The sequence below is a fragment of the Chelonia mydas genome, chromosome 11 (assembly GCF_015237465.2).
Source record: "Chelonia mydas isolate rCheMyd1 chromosome 11, rCheMyd1.pri.v2, whole genome shotgun sequence".
NCBI lineage: Eukaryota > Metazoa > Chordata > Testudines > Cheloniidae > Chelonia > Chelonia mydas.
Genome location: NC_051251.2, coordinates 27,774,465 through 27,800,212, shown reverse-complemented (window position 1 = coordinate 27,800,212; position 25,748 = coordinate 27,774,465). Strand labels below are relative to the sequence as shown.

The window sequence follows — 25,748 nt, the reverse complement described above, 5'->3', positions numbered from 1 at the left end:
TTTCTACATAAAAGTGCATTCTTGATGGTTGTTATAACCTTAATACATATTCTTCACAACTCAGAGGTAGATGTAGGTTTCATTTTTTAGAAGGTACACACTATACATTTTTAAAGTGATTTCTTTTGAAAACTTTTCAGATTAGTTTTACAACTATGTCAGAAAATGAATGATTGTTTGGTTATTTCATTTACCAAAGGTAATTGAAGCAGATATTTATGAAGTCATTGGGAGGTGAACTATCTCCAGTTCAACAGGTTAATTGTTAATATTTGGAGGATTTTCTTGCCATGCTGTATTAGGAGGAGAACATCACCAACAGACATTTAAATTGTTTTATTTAACTAAAACAACAGTGTTAAGTACTCTGGATTTTTTTCTTCAACAGCAAACCTTATTTTAACAAAACAAGCATATGTCCCTCTCTTCTCACATTTATCTCCAGACTTCTTCTCCTTGTCCAGATCTATTCTGCCCCCAACAATCTTCTGTTCGTTGAACTTTTTGAAGCTTTGCACTTTTAGAGAGAGGGACAATAGAGTTGAGGTCTGTTATTTCTCACCTCTATATACTATTTATTTATTTTAAAACATTTTTCTCTGGAGACACAAAACCACAGTTTGAGAACTGCAAAACTAAGCATCTCTGATTGTGTCTTCTAGACTGAGCACCAAGTCCCCTTGGGTAGATAGAAAGATTAACCTAAATAATCTATACAGAAGCCTGTGGAACCCCATAAGATTGGGTTCCTAATACATGAACTATTGGAACTCATTTACAAAACTTTCTTAAACATTACATGAATATATTGTCTCATACTATAGAATTAGAATTTATAATCCCTATTCCATGATGAGATCTCTTTGAGCTATAATGTATCTTAATTAAAACTATCTTTGGATAGGTTTTTTTCTCAAAAAACCTTTTATAAAAAAAAACATGATTTAAATAAAATCCAATTTTTATTTTTTTAAATCATTGATTTTTACCCACCCTGATCTACACAGGGAACAAATATTTAACAGTGTGCTCTTAAATCTAGAAGAGAAAGGTATAACAGGATCCAATGGCTGGAAGTTGAAACTATGCAAATTCAGACAGGAAATAAGGTGTAAATTTTTGATGGTGAAAGTAATTAACCGTTGGAACAATATACCAAGGGTCGTGATAGATTCTCTATCACTGATAATTTTTAAATCAAGATTGGATGTTTGTCTAAAAGATATGCTCTAGAAATTATTTTGGGGAAGTTCTATAACCTATGTAGGCCTGACTTGACATGAGCAATTGGACATTGGTGAGGCCTAATTTTTTGGGAGACAGGATTAGGATGCTAAATGGATCAGCAGACTGGAAACAAAATGTCTGTGCTAATGAAGATAAGGGAGAACATCTAGGGAACAATTTACAATGGACAAGATAACAATGGATCAGATAAGGCTGAAACATAAGATGAGGTAAAAGTAAGTTGTTGCATGGACAGTGTGTGCTATGCAGAGAATAGGTTCCTACAAAGTGACCAAGCCAATCGCAAAATGGTAATGCAATGTATAGTAAATATAATGGAATGTGAAAATGTATATAAAGGAAGAAGATTTCTGTGTAACTTTGAATTTCTAATGTACTCTGCATCTACCTCCTGCATTAAAGTCTGATCAACTCAGCCTAGCATTGCTGTATGTCAGGTAAAAATACCAAAGTCACAAAATCTAAAGTCAAACTAAGTTCTTAAAAAGCCAGATGAAAAAAGGTCTTGAAAAAAAATCCTAAGATCCTGTGTATAGAGGAGATCAGATTGGATGCTCACAGTGGTCCCTTCTGGCCTTGGAATCTATGAATCTGTGTATCCATAAAAAGCTCTAAAGTAAAGATGATGATCTTAATGGAAAATGCATTTCAAGTGGAATCAGAGGGAAATTGTTTTAATCCCCTGCCTTTTCCCACAGGATCATTTTTTGCTCATTCTCTGTCTCACGCACGCACAATCCAAGTTAATCAGGAGTAAAATGGCTTGATACAGTAAAAACTTGAGTGATTCCTTTTGTAATATACAGTTTTCCTATCTGATTTTTCAATTTGTGGAAAAATTGCACTGTGTTAGGATTCAGATTGTGCCACTTTTGATTACATCAGTGGAATCATTTTGCTACTCAGTATGAGTAGGGTGGCAAAATCAGACCCTAAAAAGTTGCTTTTTGATTATATTTATTAATATAATTAAAGAAAGGAAAATAAGGTTTTGTTCCAGATTTAATTGCTTTTTTGTAGATCAGTTTTACATTTTCTTCAGCTTCCTCCTCATCATACTGAAGAATTAAAGGAATTCAATGTAGAATTCTCTTATTAAGTAATTTGTGTCATTTCTGCTTTACTCTTCTTCTTTAGAATATTTAACTGTTTTCTTACTGAATATACTGGTCAGCAATAGAGATATATATTTCATAGACAGTTGCTCATTTAGGATCTGATTCTGCCGCTCTTACTGACATTGAAACTCACATCAAAATAAGGGTTAAATGGGACTTAAGTTATGCATAGGCTTTGTGCTGGGCTTTTACATAGGGGTGAATTTCAGTTTGTATAAGGGTGGATGAATCAGGCTCCTGGGATCTGTTCTTCCCTGGCTAAACAAAATTCCCATTAATGGGAATTATTTGCCAACCTCACCTTATTTAGGAATCCATCAGATAAGGAAAGAGAGTCTACTTTATCGTGGTGGTTAATTCTAAGAGACTCACAGTTATAGCTACTAGTGTTCTACTATAATTTGTCACAAAGGGAACAGTAACATTCTATTCCTACTGTTTTCTCCAACTACATTTAAATATGAGCTGCTGTCATAGTTGTTCTCACATAATTTTAGCTTAATAAAATCATGTTCTCAGTCCAAATATTCTACTATTTCACATGCTATTGTGGAAATACATTGCTCAGGTACATTAACTACTTTCTCTCTTCCACATTTTTTGGACATGTCTGAATTATTATTGTATTATTCATGATATTGTGCTTGCACACTATGAATTGGGAGAGAGGGTGCCTGCCCCAGGGAGTTTAAAATCTATAGGCTCTATCGTGCCTAGAACAGAGCAGTTCTTTTCTCAATAAGTGTTCCTAGGAGTGCTCCATTGTAGGTGTATCTGTGCCTCTAATCGGAGATTTTAGGAGCAGTGTCCATTCAGCCCTCACATGCACTCTCCCTCCCTCGTGGTCTTCCTCAAGGCTATCTGGCACTGTGCAGGTGAACCCCCATCAGTTCCTTCTCTACCGCCTTTGGCCTCCAATGGAGCAAGCAGTTGTCCCTTCCTTATCTGCGCCATTAGCATCAGTAGTAGTTATTTTTGTTTCTTTTGTTCTCCTTAATAGTTAGTGTTTCCTTTTTACCTGTTGGGATAAAAAAAAAGAAAAAAGAAAAAACTTTAGTTTGCATTTCTCACCTTGGTTAGGAGGATTCCTCCCCTCCCCATTTAAAAGACTAAGTTCTTTCAGTTTAAAAAAAAAAAAAAGAAGAGGGAAGAACAACTTTCTTCAGCATTCCTCACTGCTAGAGGATGATAGCGTCCCCCCTCACCCTGGGCATGCCCGGCTCCCCCAACCTAAAGAGTTGCCTCTCTTGCCAGGAGTCAGCACCACCATTACCCAGTGATGAGTCTGACAGTGACCAGGAGGATGTCATTTCCCTGGCCTCTCATCATGGCCCGGCATTACAATACAATGGTCCTCCTCAATTCCATCAAGATGACCCACGATTGTGGTAAGGGCCCTCTTGGGTACCCACCCGCCACCCATGCTCTTCTTCCCCCAATGGCCAATATTGGGATCCTTGGGTGACATACAGATCCCATATTTTGCAGGGGTCTAGTGTCTCTCGGAAGGCTGGTGAGCTGCAGATTCCCCTTCAGGAGGTGCCAGATACACATCACAAGCTGGTGGATGTTCTGCACACTTCCTCCTCATCCAGAATTGCCCTCCCAATTAGTGAGGCGAAGTCATCTGGCAGATACCAGCCTCCGTTGCACCAGACAGCAAGAGAGTCGACAAAAAATACTACATCAAAAGGAGTAGTTTCAGACACAAAAGGAGCAGTTTCAGGCCATTATCAGAGAGGGTCAATTAGTAGCCAGAACAGCACCTCAGGCAGCACTGGATGCAACCGATACAGTGGCCTGCTTTGTCTCCACATCAGTGGTAATGAGGCAGGCTTCTTGGTTACACCTTTTCAGGTTGCCCAAAGAGCTGCAGATGATGATGGAAGATCTCTCCTTTAAAGGGTCCAAGCTCTTCACTGAGAAGACAGACTCTTCTCTCCACACCTTGAAAGATTCTCGGGCCACATTATGCTCCATGAGAATCTACTCTGTGGGACAGAAGAGAAGATATAGTTCTCAGCCACAGCACAGGTCATGACCGCCTCAATACCCACCGTCTTAGTGCTATTACAAGTTGCAAGGTAAGAGGCCCAGGGCTTAGAAGCGGAAGCAGTCAGCACCCCCAATCCATGACCTCTCAGACCGCCTCTTCTAAGCACTTTTGATGAGTTGGTTGAGGGCCCGTACAACTGTGCCTTGCAACATCAGCTGCCAACTACACACCTTTGGAAGTCGTCAGGCCCTCTTTCACAGCAGTTGGGAGAGGATCACCTCCAACAGATGGGTCTTGGAGATTATTTTGAAGGGTTACACCATTCAATTCATGCCCCTCTCCTATTCCCACCCTCCTTCCTTGTCCCTCTTCAGGGACCCTTCTCACGAGAACCTACTTTGCCAGGAAATAGATCATCTGTTGTGCCTAGGAGCCATAGAACCAGTCCAGGCACAACTTAGGGGCAGGGGGTTTTACTCCAAGACACTTGATCTTACTTGATCTCCAAGACAAAGGGAGGTGGAGACCCATTATAGATCTAGGAGCATTAAACAAATACATGAGGGCGCAGAAGTTCAAGATGGTCATGCTAGCAGACATTATTCCATTCCTAGAGTAAGGAGATTGGTTTTCGGCCCTCAACCTACAAGATGCATACTTCCACATCTCAATACAACCGTCACACAGGAGATTCCTACGGTTTGCCTTTGGGCAGGACAATCATCAATACAGGGTGCTCCCATTCGGCCTCCTGTATGCATGCAGAGTATTCTCCAGGGTTCTCTCCATTGTAGCGGCACACCTGTGAACACTGGGCTTTGTGATCTACCCACATCTAGATGAGTGACCCCTTAGAGCTCCCTTCTTTCAGGACGCCGTACAAGCCACCCAGACAACCATGCACACATTTGCGCAACAGGGTCTAACAGCTCACCTTACAGAAATTGACACTGACCCCGGTACAGTGTCTGGAATTTATCGGTGCCGACCTCAGTGCAGTACAAGCAAAGCATTTCTTACACTACGTAGGCTCACCGTCCTTACAAGTCTCATAGAGAGAGTCCAAGCCAGCTCTAAAACATCAGCCATGAACTCCCTGCAGTTGCTAAGTAATATGGCAGCATGCACCTTTGTCAGTCCAAACACCCGGATGTTCATGAGGTTTCTTCAGATATGGCTCACTTCTGTCTATTCCCCAAACAGGGACAGACTAACTAAACTGCTACCACTGCCCTCTGCAGTAAAGCACTCCTTGGACTGATGGAAAGACCCATCCAGTGTCCGAGCAATGTTCCATTCATGCAACTGCCACTGACACCGATTCTATCGATGGATGCCTCCCTAATGGGATGCGGAGCTCACCTACGTGATTGCAAGGTTCAAGGCTAGTGGTCTTCTATAGAAGTGACCCTCCATATCAATGTTTTGGAGCAAAGGGCCGTCAGGAATGCTTGTGCATGCTTCTGTGTTTTATCAAGAACACCCACTCAAAGGTCATTACAGACCATATGAAGTGTATGTTTTACATAAATTGCCAGGGAGGTGCCAGTACTCCCTCCTTCTACACAGAAGCATTCAAATTCATCTCAGCTGTCTATCTACCAGGCATACAGAATGTGACAGCCAACTGTCTCCGACAGAACTTTTCTCACCACCACAAATGGGAACTGAACTCAGAGGTGCTTTGAGACATAATCGCCCTTTGCGGAACCCCGACTGCAGAGCTCTTTGCTACTTACTGGAACAAGAAATATCATTGTTACTGCTCCAGGGCCAGCCTAGGGAAACATTCACTGGGAGACACCCTCATCCTCACATGGGACAAGGACTTCTTGTATGCCTTTTCCCCATTTCCTTTTCTGTCCAAAGTCCAGTTGAAAAGTTGACGAGACACAACGAGAGTTATTCTGAGTGCCCTCTCCTGGCCAAGACAAGATTCCCTTACCTGACACAGATGGCAGTATGTTCCCCAGTTTCACTCTGGCCCATTCCCCACCTGCTCTCTCAAAGGGACAGGCTGGTCTTTCACCCCAACATGCAGGTCCTCCGCTTCCAGGGTTGGCTCCTTCTTGGTTCCAAGACTTAGAGGCAGAATGCTCTGACGAGGTGAAAGACGTGTTGCTGCACAGCCAAAAGTTTACCACTCAGTGTACTGACCTACAAAAAGTGAAATGATCCCAAGTTTGGTGTCCTTCTAAGCACACAGACCCAACTCATCTTCCCTCCCTCTAATTTTAGACTACATTTTAGACCTCAAGGTCAAAACTCTCACTCAGTTCCCTTAAGGTACATCTTGCGGCCATAACAGCTTTCCACCATCAAGCAGATGGATATTCTACGTTTGCTCACCTGCTGATGTGTAGATTCCTTAAGGGCATTGGGAATCTCTTCCTGCATGTGAGACCACCCACTCCAATCTGGGATCTTAACCTAGTTCTCAGAGCTTTGATTAGATCTCCCTTTGAGCCCATGGCAACTTGCTATCTCTTACATCTGTCCATGAAGACAGCATTTCTAATTGCCCTCACTTCAGCTAGGCACATAGGAGAATTAGTGGGCCTAATGGCACACCCACCATACACAGTCTTTTAAAAAGACAAAGTAACTCTGAGGCTGCATCCCAAGTTTCTCCCTAAAGTTGTCTCTACTTTCCATATGTCCTGGTTTTTCCCCAAAATCACATCATGACAACAGGGAGGCGATTCTGCATATGCTAGATATTAGAAGAGCGCTAGCATTCTACTTGGACAGGTCTAAGGACTTCAGGAAGTCTCCTAAACTCTTCCTTTCATTCACTGAAAGATCCAAAGGCTCCGTGATATCGGCTTGAAGACTATCCAAATGGGTCTTGGGTTGCTTTAATCACTTTTATCAAAGGTGTCTCCGTCCAAAATCTATACGCACTCCACGAGGTCAATTTCTATCTCAGTCACATTCCTTAAAGATGTCCCTCTCTCAGAAATCTGCAGAGCAGTGACTTAGGCCTCTTCCGACACTTTTGCAGAACACTATGCGATCACTGGAGATTCAGCCTCTGATGCCATCTTCAGGTCTACAGTGCTCTCTATAGTAACAGACACCATTCCAAAGCCCTAGCCCTCCATGAGGCGTACTGCTCAGGAGTCACCTACAGTGGAACACCCATAAGGACACTACTCGAAGAAGAGGAAGTTACTCACCTTGGGCACTAATGATGGTTCTTCAAGATGTGTGTCCCTGTGGGTGTTCCACAACCCATCGTCCTCCCCTCTACCTTGGAGTTCACCATAAGGGGCTTTGGGGTAGAGAAGGAACTGAGGGGGGTTCGCCCACACAGACCAGGCGGGAGGGAGAGCGCATGTGCAGGCTGAACGGACATTGCAAACCCAAATCTTCGATTAGAGGCAGAGGCGCAGATACAGCTACAGTGGAGCACCCATAGGGGGACACAAGGTGAGTAACTTCCTTTTCATGGAAACTACTTAACCTCCTCAAATCAGCCTGTCTCAAAATTGACCCTGTAGTAAGCACAGACAGTATAGTCCAAATACCACATTGCATGTTCATATTATTTTCAAAAGTGCTGTGTGCTTTTGGCTTATGTGTACAGATAATTTTAATTCTGGCATTTCCTAACTTTTAAGTGCTTGACTTTGCAACATTTATAATGTTGTTTTAGTATTTTTGTGTGTTGTAATATAATGGAATACATGATTTTATCAGCATGTGTTTGAAAGGATGCATTACTCATGAGTGGCAAAGCCACGTGTGAGTTGCAGGTAAACTCAGACAAGTGTCAATAGAACACTCATACTGCACTAAACCAGCATGATTTCTGTATAAGGAAAAGATGGTACAAAAAGCTATTTTAGGAATGGTTTAGAGAATTTTAAAGCTTTTTACTGGGACCATTTTTCATAGTCCTTCACCCACTAATCAAGGGGTGGCCAACCTGAGCCTGAAAAGGAGCCAGAATTTACCAATGTACATTGCCAAAGAGCCACAGTAATAGGTCAGCAGCCCCCATCAGCTCCCCCCACCCACTCCCAGCGCCTCCCACCCACCACCAATCAGCGCCTCCCCGCATCTCCTGATTAGCTGTTTCCTGGCGTGCAGGAGGCTCTGCGGGGAAAGGGGGAGGAGCAAAGTCACAGCAGGCTCAGGGGAGGGGGCGGGAAGGGGTGGAGTGGGGGCAGGGCCTGTGGCAGAGCCAAGGGTTGAGCAGTGAGCACCCCACGGCGCACTGGAAAGCTGGCGCCTGTAGCTCCAGCCCCGGAGTCGGTGCCTACACAAGGAGCCGCATATTAACTTCTGAAGAGCCACATGTGGCTCGGGAGCCACAGGTTGGCCACCCCTGCACTAATCCTTCGTTATCATAAGTCCATTTGTACATGACTCAGGCAGTCATAAAATAGTTTTTCTGCAGTTAAATATGTCATGACTAAATTCCATTATCTCAGGTCCCCTAGAGCTAGAAGCAAAGGTGATTCCCATTTGGAAACTGGAAATCTACACTTGCCAGCGAGCTATAGCTCACATATAGTCCTGCAGGGCTGCAGAATAACTAGCTGTAACATCATACTGTTTTTATGTACAGAGAAGCTATCACTAGATTAGCACGGAATCTTGCCCATCCTAGGTTTCAAGCAGTCTTCATGTTTGGAGTATGTGAGTTGGAGGAGGTGGGGATTTAATTCAACTTTTGCGGGGTGGAGGAGGAAACATTTATTAAGTCAATTGATTTAAAAAAAATTAAAGTGGCAGTTAAAGGGTTAGAGGAAGTTGTGGGGACTGGATTAGTGGGCAGACATCAGATGAAACAATTTACCATATGGATGTCCGCTTCACATATATTGTGTCGTTACATGTCTATATAGGGGTGTGTGTATAAGGGGTACGGGAGCAGAGTATTATGTGGTTTTGTGTGTGTGTTTTTACTGTACCAATCACAATAACACCTGCACCATGCAGTCCTTATTTTATTCCTACTATAGTTCCATGGTATATTTTCCCACTGAATTGAAAGTGAAGGGGAAAGACACAAGTGCAAAACTTTACTGTTGAAAATGCTGAATTTTCTCAGTGGACTAAATTTGTGAATATTCATGAAAATATGTTTTCTTCAGAAAATGGGCATTTGTTTTATTATGCCTGTCTTGCAATTCATAAAAATCCACTCATCTAGTACAGCTCTAAACCACTTCCATTGCTGACAGAATATGAAAACACTAGCTGCATATAAACTGCCCTTTTGGCAGCCAGAAAGTCACAGGAGCTGTGTCCTACATTCCTTTGGTGTTCAACAATAGATATACTTTGTGTGGCATATAAGTGACAGCAAGTCTGAGGTACTGTATTGAGGTATTTGTTCTGGTGCTTAAGTACTGTCACCAATGAATGAATTCCTGGGGAGGAAAAAGGGAAATCATAACTTGTAAGACCTCACCAATTTAAGAACAGGCACAGGGCCATCTGGACAGATAGATACAGATATAAATGAAGGCAGTTAAGACAATGCATAAACATCATATGTAGGTGCTGTAGACAGAATTCCCAGCTGTGAATGTTTGAACAGCTGTATGTCCTGAACTTAGCAGTTATGCTAAGTAGAAATGCCGTTGCTAATATAACTGTAAATTGTATGAACTAGAATAGAGATGTTCTTCAGCTGCACAGTTTCAATTCTGGATCTGAGTTCAGAATCAGGATTTTGTTTATCAGAGAGATATGAGTCATCCCTAGAGTTCAGAACCAGAATTAGAATTCAAAATGATCGAGAAAAACTGGAGAAGTGGCCTGAAATAAATAGGATGAAATGAAAGTCAATAAGGACAAATGCTTAAGAAAGAATAACCAATTGCACAAATACAGAATGGGAAATGACTGCCTAGGAAATAATACCGCAGAAAAGGATCTGAGGGTTATAGTGGATCACAGACTAAATATGAGTCAACAATGTCATAGTGTTACATCCCAGAATGTTAACTTTTTTTTGTATTAGCAGGGGCCTTGTAAGCTAGAAATGAGAAGTAATTATTCTACTCTACTCAGCACTGATAAGGCCTCTTTTGGAGTATTGTGTCCAATTCTGGGCAGCACCCTTTGAGAAAGATGTGGACAAATTGGAGAAAGTCCAGAGGAGAGCAACAAAAATGATTAAAGGTCTAGAAAACACGACCTATGAGAAAAGATTGAAAAAGCTGAGTTTGTTTGGTCTGGAGAAGAGAGGACAGGGGAGGGGGGAAATAGCAGTCATCAAGAATGTAAAATGTTGTTATGAAGAGGAGGGCGATAAATTGTTCTCCTTAACCATTGAGGACAGGAAAAGAAGTAATGGGCTTAAATTGCAGCAAGGGAGATTTAGGCTAGACATTAAGAAACCCTTCCTCACTGTAAGGGTAGTTAAGCACTGGAGCAAATTACCTGGGGAGGCTGTGGAATCTCTGTTACTGGAGATTTTTAAGAACAGGTTGGACAATCACCTGTCAGGGATGGTCTAGTTATTATATAGTCCTGCCTTGAGTGCAGGGGACTGGACTAGATGACCTATTGAGGTCTGTTGCAGTCCAACATTTCTATGAACCTATGGTTATTTGGGTGTTCCTCTTTTGATGCCCATAAAAAAAAAAACCTGAACTAGCATTTTCTTGTTGTGTACAGGAAATGTTTGATGTCATTTTGGATGAAAATCAGCTTGAGGATGCATGTGAACATTTGGCAGAATACCTAGAGGCATATTGGCGTGCTACGCATACCACCAGTAGCACACCTATGACTCCTCTTCTTGGAAGAAACCTAGGATCGACTGCCCTTTCACCATACCCTACTGCAATCTCTGGATTACAGGTATGAATATGCATCTTGGCCCCCAGTCACCAGTACAGGTCAGTTTTATTCATTATAGGAAAACAGAATAATATGTTTTATAGACTGTATCCAGTATTTGTTTCATTAATTACTATTTGCTGTTTGGTAAGTGCCAACAGTAAGAAAGCAAAATAGACCCACTTATTCAACAGGGAAACATTTTATTAATGAAGTGCACTGGTGTTCGGATTAGTTTTGTCTTAATGGGGAATATAATACCCATAACTCCTTTTGGCATGAAGAATAAACTGAGATAAATGGCACTCTGTCAAAAGCTATATAACAAAATTACATCTTTTTATGTGAGAAAGTGCCATTAGAATTAAGAGTCTTTCAGACTGAAAATAAGCATGTAAAATATGATAGCAGTTATGCTGGTAAGAAATACTATTGTTAAGGTTGCAGATCTTATTCTGTTATAACCCCATTTTCACATGCTCATAACTTTTCACAACATTCATCTTTTGGGCCAAAATTTTCCATGCTTGGCCTAAGGTAGAGCTTCAGCAAAATCCCTTTCACCTGTTTGAGTTCATTGAGTGTGAATAAAATACATTTTTTCCCATTGAAAAAAAAATTCTGACCATTTTTTTTTCACAGGGATAGCTCAAAAACGGCGAACTTTGAAACTTCAAACGTGGCATGTAAATAGTCCTTAATGAGAAGTACGTGCTTTACTAAGTTTGAAAAAAATGTTTTTGAAATAACAGTTATGAATGTTTGAAGATGCAAGACCGGGAGGGAATGCAGTGAACATTTTTTTTCATTAATTCTGAAAGTTTCAGAAAGAGTTCTGCATGTGTGTGTGACTTTTGAGGAATGTGCACTTGCTAATATGTGTCAGCAATAGAGCTGAGCAAATAATTTGTAATGCATAATTCACCTGAAAAATTTAACCTCTGTTCTGCTCATGGAATATTTGGAGGCAGATCGTAATTTCTGAATAAAGTGATTCAACATTCAAATTGATTGATTATTTAAATTTATTCAATAAGTATATAAAAATTACTCTGTGGATTAATTGCACAGTTGACTGCAGATAGACAGTTTTGATTCTGTTAGGCCCAATAAATTATGTGGTATTATTTTCCCTGATTGGATGAGTGCACAAGCACTTCTGGCGTTAGTAATCGCATGAACAATTGTAAAATATTGTTTCCATGCTCACTTAAGTGTAACATTTCAGTTTGCCATCCATTCATATCAGTAAAATGCCATCTCTTGAATGTTCACCTAAGCAAACCTAAAAGGACTGTGGGCATAGCCAAAGCAAATCCATTTAAAGAATTATGGCTATCCATCGCATTTTTTTCTGGTATTTGTTTACCTCTAGTCAGTAGGCACTGATAGTGACTGTGACATGTTGCTCCACTTACATAGGGAAAACTTACACTGAAGATGAAAATTACCCCTATGCAGGGGGCCAGCAGAAGGTCTATACATTGTCCCTTACTACCCACCTTAGCAAAATTGTGAAGGCTTGAATGGTGCTAGTTATCTGCAGAGGGGTAAATTTCACCCTGAGTTTATTATGCCTGAGTAAAGACTGCAGGATTTGGTTCACAATGCCACTTAAGTGTTTCAGACCATTTAGAAAGTTGGGTTGACATGGTTATGTCACATTAAGGACTTACATTATCTTAAGTGATTATATCTTACACCACTTTCAAGACATTTGCCATCTGAAGAATTACATCAGTTTAAGTGTTTGACACCATAAGGTGAATGAAGTACTTCAGGAATTAAACCAGCATAGATGTTTTGCTACATTAAGTATTTACTAAAGTACTTTAAACCCTTATGACGTTTTTTCCTTATCACCTATACTACCTTTAAATTACTAGGAAATTGAATGCAAAAAAGCCAAAACCCTATGTTAATGCAATACAGGTGTACATTTATGCTCTCAAGTCCAGGAGAAACAAAAGTGAAGATTGCACACACAACTTTAATTATGTTTCATTGCATATACTTGTTTATATTTTATATCTATCTATATAAACTGTGCCAGGCTGAAGCTCAAGATACAAGGAGCAATGCAACTTAGAAATATGTAAAATTCAAATAGATCATATTAACTGTATGCAGTTGCAACCCACGTTGAGTGTGTAGAGTTTTGTCACCCTCTAGTGGCTGGTCCACAGACAAGGCTGGAGTCTGCAAGTTCCAGCTAATAGACTTAAGTCCTTTGGCTCAAGTGGTGGAAGCTCAATGTTTTTATCTCTGCAGGACCCAGTTTTGAACCCAGCTGTTCATGTGAGGCCAGATATGGGTTATCATACAGCCTTACATTATGAGATAAGAGGTTATCTTTTGTACAACACCTACAAACATTAACTCACATCAAATATGTTCCACACCCAGAAGAGGTGAAGAGATTGAGATCAGAATAACTACAAAATCAAGCCAGTAATACAAAGATATCTCTGCATCCATTAAAGGAAAGAGCATATATTACAAAGTAACTGGAGGGAGGGACAAGTTGCATTCACAGAGATAAATTGCAGAGATGTTGTAGATGTTAGACCAAGGAGTTAAATAAGAAGACACATTAACCAAAGATAAAAAGACACATTAAACAAAAATAAAAACTGAGCCATAATAGATATTAAAACAACATGGAATGACAAAAATCTTTGGGATAACGTAATACTTGGCTATGAATTATAGAGTTAAAACAGATTAGGTCATGTAGGTGAAAAGTAGAACTGTACCAGAAAGACTGCATAGAATAGAGAAAAATTCTGAGTTGAGAGGACCATACAGTAGAATCTGAATGGATACAAATCTCAGATCATACGAATACAAACGTACTAGTAGCATTTTACTATTAGCCTTTGGATCGGAAAAAGGATATCAAGTGCAAAATGGTGAGAGAAAGAACAGTCAGCTAAGTTGGTGCTTGATCAACCTTTTGAATTTCTGTTAACGCTGGTTGTACGGAGACATGAGAGAATAACAGTGGTAATAATGGGCCACGTCTGATGATAGTGGATGGAATGTTGTTCTCTCAATATGGACTGTTGCCTCATTGCACCAGTTCAGAGGCAATAATGTGAACTAATTTTGATCTTGTGACCACACATGATTAGATATTAACCAATCACTATGGAAACATAAGGGCAACAAAGGCCAAATCCCTACTTGGTAAATGGTCCTGGTCAAGGAGTTTCTGTGCAAGTTATTTGAAATATTTATTATGTTTTAGTTATAAAAATCACTTAACATCTAACTACTTCAGCTAGCCTTCCTGTAGAGTATTTGCTTATACACTATTAGCTCATAGTTTAAAAATCTTTAAATAACGCTAAATGAGCTGCACCTTTTGGAAAAACCAAAAACTCCTTTGCAGAAAGTTTCTACAAAACACACTGATTCATCACAAATTACTAAAAGGAATCAAAATAGAATTATGAATGTTATGTTCATGACTGGGGAGAAGAACTGATAAGTGTAGTGTGCTCTGAAATCGATCTACTAGTCACTTCTTACTGAAAGTGCTCTGTAAAATTTTATAAGATTGCATATAAAAAGATCATAAAAATACTTTGTATTATGCTGTGTTTGGTCTCCTATCAGTTTTGGGAATCAGACTATTCTCACATCCATCTCCCATCGCAAATAAATTTTACTATTAAAAAGGAATTACAAACGTGGATGGATTCTGAAGGACCTCAATCTGAGGCTCACAACTAACTTACAAGAGGTGAAATAAAATGGTATCTGTATTAATCCTTACATTCATTTACATTTTTAGAGCCAGCGTATGAGACATAGCAACCACTCTACTGAGAACTCTCCAGTTGAACGAAGAAGCCTAATGACCTCTGATGAAAATTATCACAATGAAAGGGCTCGGAAGAGCAGGAACCGCTTGTCTTCCAGTTCCCAACACAGCCGAGATCATTACCCACTTGTGGAAGAAGAGTACTCTGACTCTTACCAGGACACTTACAAACCCCATAGGAACCGAGGATCGCCTGGAGGATATAGCCATGATTCACGACATAGGCTTTGAGTTTAAGAACCTGGGGAAAAAATAGTATTCATTAGTTGACAACTTTCCATAACATAGCTAGGAAAAACAAATCATCTTAATTTAGCAGGTGTAACACGGTTTTACTGTAGTTACAAGCTGCTGTCATTTGATGCTTAAAAAAAGGAAGAGGGGAAGAAATTCACCATGCCCTGATGTTTAGGAGGAAATTAGTTTGCCCAATCATCCTGGATTTTTTTTTAGTACAGCATTTGCATTTATAGCAGTACCTTTTTTCCTCGTTAGCTATTAAACATATCAGTTTGTAATTTAGGGTACTTATAAAGGCACATATAAAACAATTTCCTGTGCTGGAAATTCCAAATGACCAGTTCCAGTTGGAACCAATTTATAAACCAATTCTTGTTGGAATTTGGGTGAACTGACTGGAAAGTCGACTTGAACAAGTTGCAATCAATTGAAAAAAAATGCAGATGAAGAAATAGAAAATTTAACCACTATCAGCCAAAAATCAGCTACAGTATGTTTGCTGGAAGCTAAATTTACACTCAAGGTTAGAATAAAAACATTTTAATGTATATTCACTTTTCCTGAATGGCTTTTTCAGACTAACCAAATGTAAACCATTTGTAGTGCCAAATATCACAAATTAATGCAGCAGTTTCAAAGTACTTTCCTGTTTGAAAATTTCTTTATTTTTTCTCCTGACACGTACGTTGCAGCAATTTTTTTTCATTTGTTTAGTCAGTACTGATACTTTTGTTGTGGTCAGCAATGATGATACAAACTTCAGCAAAATGGAAGAGACCAGTAGGAGTATGAACAAATGCAAGCCTAGCAGGAATGACGAGTTTGAGAGTACATGGCTGTTCTTTCTTTGGTTCATAATCACAAAATCCAATATCAAACAGTAGAGATGTGATGCTTTTTCTCCCATTCTCAATGTTCTGCCATGTCAAATAGAAAACTGATCCATTCTCCCAACCACACATGTATAGCATGTACTGTATTTACATTCCCACACAATTGAGTACCTTCACATTACATTTTTCAGTTTCCCTCTTTGAATGTCTGAAAATTCCAGCATCACACAAGAACCCTCCCTAGCCACATCATTTAAATTTTATTGATAAAAGCAAAATTTTTTTCCAAATGCCTGTAAATTATAAAACAAAGATTCCAAAAGATACAGCTTGCAATAAAAACAGAATAGAGTACCACAGAAGGTCTGCTCACTGTAAAATTATAGAGCTGACATTTTTAATTCAAAGAACTATGATAAAGTCTTTGGAGATTTTGCTGCCTTACTTCTAATGAACACTGCTTTTCACCTACTGACTATTCAGTTTTTTTAATGGATACATTTATATAGTTAGACCTTATATCGTACATTATCATCGAAGCCTTAGATCCAATATGATTGAAATAATTATTGTAATTGACCATTTTATACAACACACTGGTGTCGTTAAGCATAGACTCTTTCTGAAACACCCCAGACACTGCATGCATTTTCTAAAACTGACAGAACTATGTGTAAAATATCATTTTATGCTGGTTCATGTCAAAGCTATTTTTTGAAAATGAAAGTAATTACGTTTTTATATTTTTCTGTTTCTTTCCCAAAGCCTCCTGAGAGGTAGGCTATAAAAGCATGTAGCACTAAACAAATTTCCTGAATGTTATGATGTCTTCTACTTTCTGGACCAGTTAACAAAGATGCTTTTGATATTTTTCCCCACTAGCGAGCCTGAGCATCTGCTTAGTGATGACAACTTGAAATGTAATTCACTACATATCTGGTACAACCAAAATAATACATGTCTCTAACAGCAAAAGATAATGGATGCAACTCTGGCTTTTTGGATAGGTTTACTGCATAAAAGACGCCTTTAATGATCTGTCACTAGATGATTCAGTTGGGCCAATTGTCAACAACTAAAACATAAAATACTTGCATCCACTGGAGTAATAAAGTTAAGAATTAACATATAGGGTCAGTCCCTGCTGCCCTTTTTCAGGTTACACTCCTATTGATCTCAGTGTGAGTTTGGCCTGAGGCACTAATGCAGGATCAGCCCTCATAGTGGTGGCATATGCTGCCATTTCTAATATGTTACAACACAGTGGAACATTCTCCAATAATATTTACAAGTCTTTGTTACATGTACAGCACACATCTGCATGAGAAAGAAGGTATTAGGCAAAACATTTTTCTATAAGCTTTGACAGTTTCTTTTTGTGTGCATTAAAGTATTAATTGCAAAGAATGCACTGAAATGTATAAAGCTAGATTAGACAGCTGTTTATATTTATTCTGTAGTAGGATTAGGAATCAGATCATTAACTGCTTGAAGATATTTGCATTTTATGACAGGTAGCTGCAACACTACTAATATTTTCTAGTAAATGAGATTACTGCTTTATCATTTCAGAGACAAAAATGTCATTTATTTTTAAAGCCTTTTGGAGCCTTGTTTTAAAGTCTTCCATGTCATGCTAGTAAAGGGAAAGATCCCCACAACACACATGCACAAAATTCACCTGCTGCATTGTCTGAAGTGCCAAAACCACTTTTGTTTAACGTTCTTATGAAAATAACCTGTTGAAAGTAGTCATGTATATGTCTTGAAGGAAAATTTTGAATGTTTACCTTAATTCTGCAGGTTTATTTTAAGTTTACCTTCCTTTTCTGTATGATTTATACCCCCTCATTCTAATACTTAAATATCATCAAAGTTTGCTTGTTTTGTTTTGCTTTTGTTTTTGTTTTGCAGGGAGATATATACTGTTAAAGTATATGTTTATATAAAATGCTGACAGGAATACATTTCATTGTGAGTAAATGCTATTGGGAATCTTTCTTTTACAAATTATTTTTTAGGAAACAAAAAAAATAATAAGAGCTGCAATGCTGATTAAGGCCATTTAAATTCATAGTATAAACTATGTATTAGAACTTCTACAATGTTAGCCAGCCATCTTGTGTGGGTTTTTTATGCAATGGCTTTATGTGAAGATGTGAAATTAATGTAGTCCTGAATGAGTAGGAATAAGACTAATTTTTCCAATCCTGCTATAATTTCTCATGATTATTATAACCTGATTATAGTAACAATCAGGATTCTACTGCTACGCTCCAGTATATACACAAGTATTTATTTAGAAATGTTTATAAAATGTTGATGGTTCTTTGTTATTTTTATAGGTTTTTATTTAAGACTTTTGGGGTTAATGATAATTTAGGCAGTGATAGCCTATGCTGATATGACAATCTCAGTGACATGATCATCTAAAGACAGTATGCTTCAATGCATTCATTTGCCTGACTATAATTGAAGAATGAATTAATTTTAAAAATGGCACATATTTATAAGAATTGTAATTGTTCCCCTCAAACTTGAATTATTATTTTTTAATTTTACAGAATGTTTTCATCTCTTTTGCTATTTATGTAGTTGAGCAACAGGCAGTTGTAAACTGGGTACATTTTCTGACATACAATATATTAGGAAATTATTGTTTTTAAAAAAAGATAACTAAGGCTGTTTTGAAGTCATTTTAACTTAAACACTGTGGGCCATATCATGCCATCATTTTCGAAACAAAACTTTCTGTTGAGTTTAGTGGATCACTGTGCTTAGAAATCCATGTACATTATGACCCTGGGACCTAGATTTTGCCCGCAGAACTGAGTTTCCCATTGAAGTAAGTGGAACTTGCACCCTGACTACTTATTTTTGTGCTCAGTAAAGCAAGAGTAGTTTTTGTAGCAATAGCTTTTGCTATTTATGCTACCTCTTGACTAGAGAACATGAGCCTGATTCTGATCTCCCATATTTCTGACTTACACTTATAAAGCCAGATATAAATCAGGTGCACCTGAGATTAGAAAAATTCCCAATGTCTTCAGTAAACACATGCCAATAAATCGTACTCAGAATGTTAGTGTTGGCTTGGCTGCAAGTGGAAATACACTTGACTATGGGCTGGTCTACACTACACAACTAGGCTGACATAAGGCAGCTTATGTTGAACTCCTTATGTCAGTGTCTACACTACAGTCTTCCTCTAGTCAATGTAAGTGCCCTACTACACCAACATAATAACTCCCCCTCCAGCATAGGCATAAGAGCCATGTAATTAGCGTGATGCCCTGTCTGTGTAGACATTGTGTCCCTTACATCCACAGCCTGGTCTATTTCACAGCAGGAGTCATGAAACTGACAAGAAAGCCTCTGCTCCCCTGGAGAGCTGGGTAGTTGGACCCTGCTCCCAGCTGGGAGCTGGGGTGAGAAGCCCAAGCGTCCCCCTGCCCGCTCCCTGCGAGGAGCCCACCTGGCTCCCAGTGGGAGCGGGCAGCAGGAGGGCAAGAAGGGCAGATGGACTCTGCTCCCTGACAGCAAGAAGACCAGGGTGGCTTCCTCCCACTCCCAGCAGGGAATGGGGTGGCGAGAAGCCCAGGGCGCCTTCCCCCCTGCTCCTGGCAGGGAACAGGGAGCAGGGAAGCGGAAGCCTGTGGAGAACCCAGGAGCCTGTGGGCCAGCCAAGCTTCTAGTAGGGAGCTGCTAGCAGAGCTGAGAGACTGGGCTCTCAGCTCCCCACACTGCCCCCTCTTAGGTCGGTGGAAGTGCTCCTGGTGAGGATGCGCACAACTGACCCAAGGAGGGTAGTGGGCACATGCACCACAGCAGTAATTACTGTGGTGGCTGTAAGTTGTCCTAATATAGGTCGACTTAGGTTTGTAGTGTAGATATACCCGGTTTTAAAACTCCTTTTATAACTGACCTTTGGATATTACATCCTTTCTTTGCTCCTTGCTTTTTAAGCTAGTGTTTGTGAGAATAAAGACTGTAAGTAAGGAGAAAAGTAATTTTAAGACCAAGAAACTACTGGAGAGTGAGTGCTTATGGTAGTTCTTTTCTGTGCCACAAGCTATCTGCTTCTATAGATAATGGTAGTTACCATAGGGGTGCACAGGTCCATAACTTCAAGTTCAGTTCCATTTCAGACGAATCTTCAGAATTCACCTTGGTCTCTATTCCACATCCTTCTTTAAACTTCCCTGGGTTTACAGCCCTCACTAATGTTCCTCTGTATCATTCTCAGAAGCACACACTTAGTAGTCCTTATTGTATAGTTACTTGAGTAAACACGGACAGTTGGCTATTTGATCAGTCCATTTGCTTTATATAGGAATAAATTAAATTTATCCCTTGCTCATATATTGATTTCTGGATTCAGCAGTCACAAAACCTCACCGTGACTCCATGTTGTTCTTGAATTTTTTTAAAGCAGAGTACGCATCCTGACTGGTGAATGAAAAATGGGATGCAAAATTGTGTACAGTAGAATCTGATTTATGCAAACTCCTCTTACCCATAAAGAAGCCCCGTTGTTTGAAAATTGGGTTACGTTTCCCAACTTGCATGATTAGTTTGGATAAATGGATTCAGCTATAATCTATTTTGCTCCAGTAATCTCTCATGCCTTTAAATAGTAGTTCAATTGATAACAATGGGGCTACAAAATAGTTACCTAGCCAAGTCCAAATTTGGTGAAGACTATCTCCTGCTGTCTTTATACTTTATTGTCAAAAGGGAATACATCCTTTTAAGAGCAATCATCCATATTGGCCTTGTTCTATGATTATTTAAGCCCAACATACTCTATGTAGAAAAAGAATGGTACATTTTGATAATATCATAGAAAATATCTAAATGAATGAATTTGGACAAAGGGCTGTAAACTCTACCTAGGATCAAAAGTTTGTTATAAATAATGGAGGCAAACATATTTTTCTGATTTGTGGAATATGCTTATGTATGCTTCTAGAGAAACTTCCTCCTTTCTTCAATTCCTGGGATCCAAGTGAAGTGTTTTGGAAGAAGATAGAAATAATAATAATAATAAACTTACGAGTTTATCATTCTTTCTAGGTACATCTAGTAGCTATTTCCTTTGAAATTATGGTGGCCAAGGTGAGAGCAACCATTGACACCTTTTGGCGTGGTCTTCATGCTGCTTCACAGTAGACTTGCCTTTTCGGTACTGCCACTACAATTTTTAAGCAATGAACTACTGTTTGTACTTTCTAGGGCTGGATCCTGAAAATGCTTACTGCTGACCATAATGCTTTATTAATGTTAAGTCCAGTAATAAGCATTTGCAAGTTCTGGCCTACAGTGTTGCATACCGTTTATCATATGCCTTACAAATATTTTCTGGGACATTATTAAAAAGAGAGCATTCTATTGCCAAAATAACCCTTTGTTATTACTTCTACTCTGTATTAGTACTAGAAAATAAAGTAATGTAGCAAGAAATTATATTGTACAGTACAAAATTATATATATTTTTTGCCAATAATATAAAAAATAGAGCAAGGAAAAAAAGCACATTTGTAATAGCACAAATTTACAAGAAATCCATTTTACATTTGCCATTGCATTTTTAAAAAAGTAGGTACGTTGTTGATCCAGTTTCAATGGATTTATTGCATTTTCCATCACTTTAACTTGCTGCCTGACACTTCTCCAGCAATTTATTTTACAGTCTTGCAATTTGCTTATGTAATTTGATTTTTCCATGAAATTTTATCCCTCTTCAATGTTAACTCAGTAAAAAAAATCAGTCTTTTAAAATTAGAAAATTTGTTATACTCATTTCTCTTATTTCTACTTCCAAATTTTGAAATCATATAACTATAAGTGAGGTCTTGATTAGTGCTCATTAATAATTTTTTGGCATAAAGAACTGAAGAATATGCCATTAATCATATTTGTAGTCCAAGGTCTGTAATGGAAATGAAAATATCTCAAACAAAATGCCATCCTGGGGCTATAAAAGCATTTTTGCCATTGCATACTATTCTGCTGTTGGGGAGAGGGGTTGAACTATGTAAAAGCTACTAAAGGGTCTATACTAGCCCACCTAAAACTTCCAGGGAAATTACCAGGAGTTCTATATATGCAAGGAATGCATGCTCAGGCCTAAAATATGTATAAATTTGAAATAAGCCTGATTCTTCTCCCATATACACTGGTGAAGTCAATGGTGTTGCACAGTATAGGAGGAGAATCAAGCCAAATAAAATTCTGTATGTGCATTAAAAATAGATGTGGCAAAATAATGTGGTGAAAACAATCATCCAAACTCTGAACCATGGACCTTGGGCTCTTTACTCCCAGTCAGTCTCTGATTATTGGCTAAACCTGTTTCCATTGCAATTGCAGGGAGTTTTCCCTTTTACGTCAATGGAGGCCAGTTCATGCTAATTATGGCAGAAAAAATTATTGCCTTTATTAAACCAAAAGAGTACACATTTATATTTTCTTTGTTGCTGATTTGCCCCTTCCTATTTTTACTTATATAGATACTGTATGTGTAGCATTCTACAAGGCATGCTGGGTAAAATATACTATGCAAATGTGTACAGTGTTGCATGTTTTGCTTTCCCTCTGCTTTAGTGGCTTTCAAGGAAAAAAAAGTGGTGTTATTTTTGTGAACAGAAACATTAACAAAGAAAATGCAGACCGCATGCATACAGTATCCTAATTTCTATGGATTTGTTTTATGGAATTTAGATGTGTAAAAATGAACTGCATTAAAAAATTTTTCTACAATAAATGAAAAACTATCTAAACATAATGTTTAAAAACTTTTAGTCTTTTAAGTCTGTTCTTGAACTGTACACACAGCTCTAATTCTCAAAAAAACCTAAATGTATGAGACAAGCCTTCAAAAGGTTGGACAAGTGCTCAAAATGATCAACAAAGAACAGCAGCAGAAGACATTCAAAATTATGTGGGAATCTTTATTAACGCGTTTGAAGATTTCATTAACCTCAGATTCAACATTCTGCCTGATATAAATAATGTAGTTAATAATCAATGAAATTGAGAGAAATGATGCACATTTGGGCCTACAATGTGAATGATACGCTGTTCAGGAACATATGGCCCACAATGCTTGTAACCCAGAAGTGCAGCATTTTACTATAAAATCAGTCTCTACATTCCATACATAAGTGAAAAACTCCTACTTAAGGCCTAATCCAAAGACCACCAAAGTCAATGAAAAGTCTCCCATGGACTGCAATGGGCTTTGGATTAAGTCCTTGATGTGTTGGCCTATCAGTTTACAGCCCAAAGCTAGTCCAATACACAAGATTAACAAATGACAGAAGAGTATGTGTGGTATGAAGGAATGTGGGGAGGAGTCGGAGCGAAACCAAAATACTGTTTATGCTACCCCTGAAATCTCTGTGAGAACTCCTTGTGGAGTTCTTCACCTGTTGGTCTGTTGGGGAGCAAGAATATGAATAGGCTGTGGGGCTGACTTTTCGGGGTTAACCAAGATGTCCAGAGTAAATCACTACCATTTAAAGTGTGAGGTAATCTCATCTGTGCCCACCAGGGGACGTTCGCCTATAACTACCAACTGCAGGCAACACAAGGACTGTGTACACCCCACTCAGCCCAGTATCCTACCACAAGCCCTTAAAATTGCAGGCTAGCAATTTACATGCACCTGTCTTATTTCATTACGGTGCCCAGTCCCTCGTCTTCTGGACACCCTCAACATACACCAATCCGCTGCCTCTGTGGAAGCAGTGAACCCCTGTTAACTGGCTTCAGCTCAGTTCAACACTCTCCTTAGCACAAGGCACATACCACGCACTCTATAGCCTATGTTTATTAACATGTTACTTTCCTGTCTAATAAGGTATTTCTCATCCAAAATTCAGTCCATACAGCACTTGTCCAATCCAGAGAGCCGGGGCCCACTTTTCATGAGACACTTGCGCTGCCACAGTATCTGCTCTGTAATGGATCAGATCTTATGCCCTTTCTTCTTTTTCTCTTATATAGTCCCAGGCTTTGTCATTTTTCATAATCAGACTCCAGCTCAGTCCTGAGGGCCCCTTATTCAGATCCTCTTTTGGGGGGTCTTTTGTCTTTGTAAATATTCAGGCCTGTAAACACAGGGCTCGTTGGGCTGAAATATGTTGATTCTTCTCACTCTAGACTGAGTTAGCTGAGACCGACCCCACCTCAGGTCACATGCTTCATTTCCAACAGCGTCAGAACATAATACTCTACATTTTACATCTCTCTCAAAATATTTCCCATACCAACATTGCGCAATACCCATAACAAACAGCTAGTTCTTAGCTTTTGTCAGAGACCACACACAACCTCCTTCAGAGAAATTGTGAGAGGATATACTAGCTTGGTGTATCTGGGTACATCTGTGTCACAGGGGCTCACTGCCAAACCTGGGAGATCCTTAAGGATCCGCATGTGCTGTGGTCATCTGTACAGAGACACTCTGCCTTTGCACTAGCTATGGCATCTGGTGGACCAGTCTGCTTCCTAGCAGTGTGATTCCATAATGATCACTGGTAACACAACTATAGTCTGTCAATGTTTTTGTTATGAGCCCTCTTCCTGTTGAGGACAATATACAGTATCAGAAAAGCCACGTTACTTGCAATCTGATTTAATTTTGACTTAAATTCTTACTGCACGTGCAGTTTCTTTTCTTTTCTTTTTTAACATTTGAATTCAATCAGTTTGACTAACGGCACAAACGAGTCATGATCCAGAGGCAAACACCCACTACTGTATTTCCACTCCATGCATCTGATGAAGTGGGTTCTATCCCATGAAAGCTTATGCCCAAATAAATTTGTTAGTCTGTAAGATGCCACAAGGACTCCTCGTTGTTTTTGCTGATACAGACTAACACGGCTACCACGATGAAACATGTGAGTTGTGCTCTGAGTTGTTTGTTAATAAAGTGCTTTGAGATTCTACTATGAAATGGGATGTAAAGTGCAAAATGATAATACAAGTATTATTTTGTATTTCTTCATATTATCCTAGAATAGATGCTAGAGAGGGGAAAGATTTATTAAGACAGTTAATCCATCCCCTCTGCCAGTTCAGGCTCCTTCCCTTTCATTGCTTTGAAAATCCTGGAAGCCTGTAGAAGAAGATGGAAATAAGAAGGAGGTGTTAGCCAAGCTGCTTCCACTAATGGGTGACCACTGCATCAGAAGAGAAGGAGAAAAACAGAAGTCACTCGCAGGAACAGAAGCCTTCAAAGTGAAAGAAACCAGAAGCCATCATCTGGACCAAAGCCTCCATCCAGTTAGAAAGGAATGTCCACATCAGAAGCGGACTGGAAGGAAGATCGAAGTACACAAGGAAGAAGGAGATCAAGCAGCAGGAAAGCCATTGATATGCAATCCAGGGGGAGAGGAGTACCAGGGAGCAGAGGAGTAGGTGAGAAAGGGAGCGAGTGATAGAGAAGCATGTGCATAGAAACAGAAAAAAGGAGGAGGAAATGCAAAGCAAATGAAGATATCATTAGGGTTTTCAAGAATGACACAACACTTATTAGCGATAGCTGAAGTACCTAGATGTTTTCCTATTATTACTCTTCCATGTAAGCAATATCTCTAGTTGCCACAAGGAATTTGTGTTAACACCAACAGGATTATAACTGGAAGGCTGGGTCAGGCAGCAGTCCATGA

General features: G+C 39.3%; 1 protein-coding gene across 7 annotated transcripts in view; it reads left to right on the top strand.

Annotated features, from left to right (window-relative positions):
* CACNB4 (calcium voltage-gated channel auxiliary subunit beta 4) overlaps positions 1–22,356 on the top strand; it is a 192,560-nt gene extending 170,204 nt beyond the window's left edge. For 4 of the 7 annotated variants that reach the window (XM_037912550.2, XM_037912551.2, XM_037912553.2 and 1 more), the window contains 2 exons: positions 11,002–11,187; positions 14,966–22,356. In XM_037912550.2, coding sequence (XP_037768478.1) covers positions 11,002–11,187; positions 14,966–15,226 — 447 coding nt within the window. In that variant the 3' untranslated portion in view covers positions 15,227–22,356. Of the gene's footprint in view, positions 1–11,001; positions 11,188–11,808; positions 11,874–14,965 lie in introns of all 7 variants that reach the window. The other 3 variants (XR_005227333.1, XR_006284898.1, XR_006284899.1) reach the window with 1 other exon arrangement.
* The last annotated feature ends 3,392 nt before the right edge of the window (positions 22,357–25,748 follow it).